Raw genomic sequence first — 2786 nt, forward strand, 5'->3', positions numbered from 1 at the left:
TTACTTAACTTATGATCCGGCTGGTTATGGCCTGCCGATTCTCTCCGCCGTGGACTATGTGGTCGTCGCGGCGGGCTACCTGTGCCTGGCCCACCAGACTGGTTGCGACTCCCGATTGCAACGACGTCTCGTTCGTGCGGCTTACGGCATGTTTGGGTTCTCCGGCCTCTTGGCAACGGTCGCAGCGATAGGGGTATTGTCTCGTGCCTGGGGTTTGTCCCAAGAGGTAACAACTCCCGCCCCGCCCCACCCGCTGTGCCTGGTTAACATCCTCCTGACAGGTACAAATGCTTTTGACAATCGCTTTGTCTATTCGCCATGGGTGGAGAGTGCCTCGGTGGAGAGTGCCTCGCCACCCGGAGGTTTGACGCCACAAGAGGATCCTAACACTGTCTAGCGAGAGAGCAAACCGTACGCCGCAATCCGCCGATCACCATACGATTGTCTCCGTCCTACAAAAAAGAAGTCGGCCGGCCTGGTCGACATGGATTGACGAGCTACGCATTTGCATATGCAGACGCCCAGCAAATCAGCCATGGGCTGGGGTATGCAGATAAGGAGGGGAGAGAGATTACAATTTTCCGAAGGATCGTGTTATAATCAACGCCCCCAGCGGATAGATTGATAACACGTGTGATAGAGGAATCAACAAAGTACGCACACAGTGCCTTATGCCGCACGCTGTAGATTCGGCACCAGTTGGAACCTCGAACATTCACTCAATGCCAACCCTCGCACAGCTGTCCTCCGATGCGGTTCTACTCTGATCCATCTTGCTTCTGCTCACCAGCATTTGCGGAGTCGACCAGGGGGTCCTTCCAATTCTCCAGGACCCCGATGATGCCTCCTTCGATCTTCTGGTGTGCTTCCTTGTAGTAGGACACGAGGACGTCATATTCCAGCCAGCGGCACTCTGCCTGTCGTTTCTCTTCCGAGAGGCTGGCATTGGCGTTCTTGAGTTGCTGGTTTTCTTTGTCGAGGCGCTGGCTTTCCGCATTTTTGGCGACGTATGACTCCCACAGGCGCCGTTAGAGCGCTACGAGGCGTGCCGCCTGGGCAGCCAGAATGGGGTCTTTCTCGTCCAATCGCTCCAGTTCACGGGCCAAGGGTCTGAAGGGCTCCGCGGCTGATGACACTTTCTCATCATTGGCGTGAGGTTCCAGCTGGAGAAGTATTATGAGTATGGAGTTCTTGGGTCCGTGCAGAGCTTGCTTTCACATACCTGTGTGGAGTTGTGATTGGGTGGCTCCATGGGTTTTGCGCCTCTGCTTTCGTCGGCACGACCAGATCGACTGCAGGACGATTCACGCTTGCGTTTGGCGGGACGTTCCAAGTAGGGGGCCGTAGCTTCCATAGCACAGATGTTTGATATCTCATGAAGGTAGTCCTGATGGATAGAGAGTGCTCAGATCTGACACCGTTCCCACAATGCTTATATAGGAAATATAGTGCATCTCTGCGCAGAGAGAAGATACTCTCATGTTCCTCGTAGTGTCCTACCCTACAACAATACGAGGACGTCGATTCACCGGTCAACCGAAGCTTTTGCCTTTTCCAAAGATATACCGGTCAGGTAAGGAGAACGCGCAAGACAAATCTAAGCGCCATGAAAGGCCAGCAGAAAAATGCGCAGTATCGTTGCTCGGTTGAAAATTGGGTCAAAGAGACGAAAAATGCGTCTACAACCCACATTCTCGACCTTGCCACTTTGCATTCTGTCTGACAGAGGAAGCCCCGCCTTCACTGTAGTGGCTAGCCGCTACGCGACGCCGGCGATCCTTTGCTGAGGACATCAAAATCAAGCCTGATTTATAGAACTATGCGCAGGTGAACGTAGGTTTTCAGATTTTTGTCAACGCAGTCCCGTTCCCACTGTGGCACTGCATTATCGCTACAACACTCTTGAGAAGTCTGTCTGTCGGTACAGTATGAAGCGGCCGAGGTGCTTCTGTCGCTCGCGATGGCTATCTCTACGGCTTCAAACTGCTCTACAAGAAAGCGGCTTATCTCGATCGACAGTGTCCAAAGGCAACCACCANCCTGGGCTACCGGACTCACCGCGGCATTCACCACACCGAAAAGAGAAGAATACGGAAAATGAACGCCAACGGCGGTCACGCGCCCCCTCACCCAACTAGTTTAGCAAGACAACTACAGCGGACTGCTCCTTGGGGTTGGTACCTTCTGTTCTTCTCGACTACAAGAGTGGCCCTGACGAAGAGCGTTGCATTTAGTCGCAAACTATGCTTTGTATACCGGCTGGGAAAGGCGTGGGCATGAGAAGGAAGGAGACGAGGGTTTCGGGAGAGCGCAGGTGTTGTGGGCTACTATGTGCCGTCCTTTCTTCAACTACAAAAAAGTTCAGACAGTCATTAGCCCGCTAATCAAGGCTGTACTATNAGCCCAGCCGGCGCTATTTCGCGAGTAATTTTTTTAGTCGCTGCAGATAATTGCCCGGGTTATGCTCGGAAAAATCACGCTTTTATGGCTAGTGTATGCGTAACCTCTATATTCGTAAATAGTAATATGCTCCATACCTGAAGGGGTCCCGGTGCCTTGGCACGTTTGCTCGGTTTGCCGCCTCCATAGAGTCTCGAGCTGGATAGGGGCGAAGGGCGACTACCACCGTGCTTTGATGCCTGCAACCCCCCAAGGACATTCTCCCAATTTGAACCGGCTGGTGAAATCGGAACAACGTTGCTTGGTCATGATCCCCCCGTGAAAGAGCTCCATGAAGGTCGGGCTGGCTGGCAGGCGATCGTTGGTCAATGGCAGTGGCCTTCCGG

At 53.3% G+C, this 2786-nt stretch overlaps 3 protein-coding genes across 3 annotated transcripts in view; 1 reads left to right on the forward strand and 2 right to left on the reverse strand.

Annotated features, from left to right (window-relative positions):
• Positions 1 to 542, forward strand: part of ASPSYDRAFT_715317 (uncharacterized protein) — a 1345-nt gene extending 803 nt beyond the window's left edge. The window contains exons 3-4 of the mRNA XM_040850589.1: positions 1 to 226; positions 282 to 542. The exon at positions 1 to 226 is cut by the window's left edge and continues 116 nt beyond it. Coding sequence (XP_040695955.1) covers positions 1 to 226; positions 282 to 368 — 313 coding nt within the window. The 3' untranslated portion in view covers positions 369 to 542. The remainder of the gene's footprint in view (positions 227 to 281) is intronic.
• Positions 477 to 783, reverse strand: ASPSYDRAFT_52391 (uncharacterized protein; the record flags this gene model as incomplete). Its single annotated transcript, XM_040848478.1, has 1 exon — positions 477 to 783. A coding segment is annotated over one exon (183 nt), but the record flags the coding sequence as incomplete, so codon positions are not given.
• ASPSYDRAFT_95850 (uncharacterized protein) lies at positions 759 to 1354 on the reverse strand (the record flags this gene model as incomplete). The annotated part of the gene is made up of 3 exons (XM_040853180.1): positions 759 to 1013; positions 1041 to 1163; positions 1223 to 1354. 3 exons carry the CDS (start codon positions 1352 to 1354, stop codon positions 759 to 761), a joined length of 510 nt encoding a protein of 169 aa, XP_040695957.1.
• Between the last annotated feature and the right edge of the window lie 1432 nt (positions 1355 to 2786).

This window comes from Aspergillus sydowii, assembly GCF_001890705.1.
Source record: "Aspergillus sydowii CBS 593.65 unplaced genomic scaffold ASPSYscaffold_23, whole genome shotgun sequence".
Lineage (NCBI taxonomy): Eukaryota > Fungi > Ascomycota > Eurotiomycetes > Eurotiales > Aspergillaceae > Aspergillus > Aspergillus sydowii.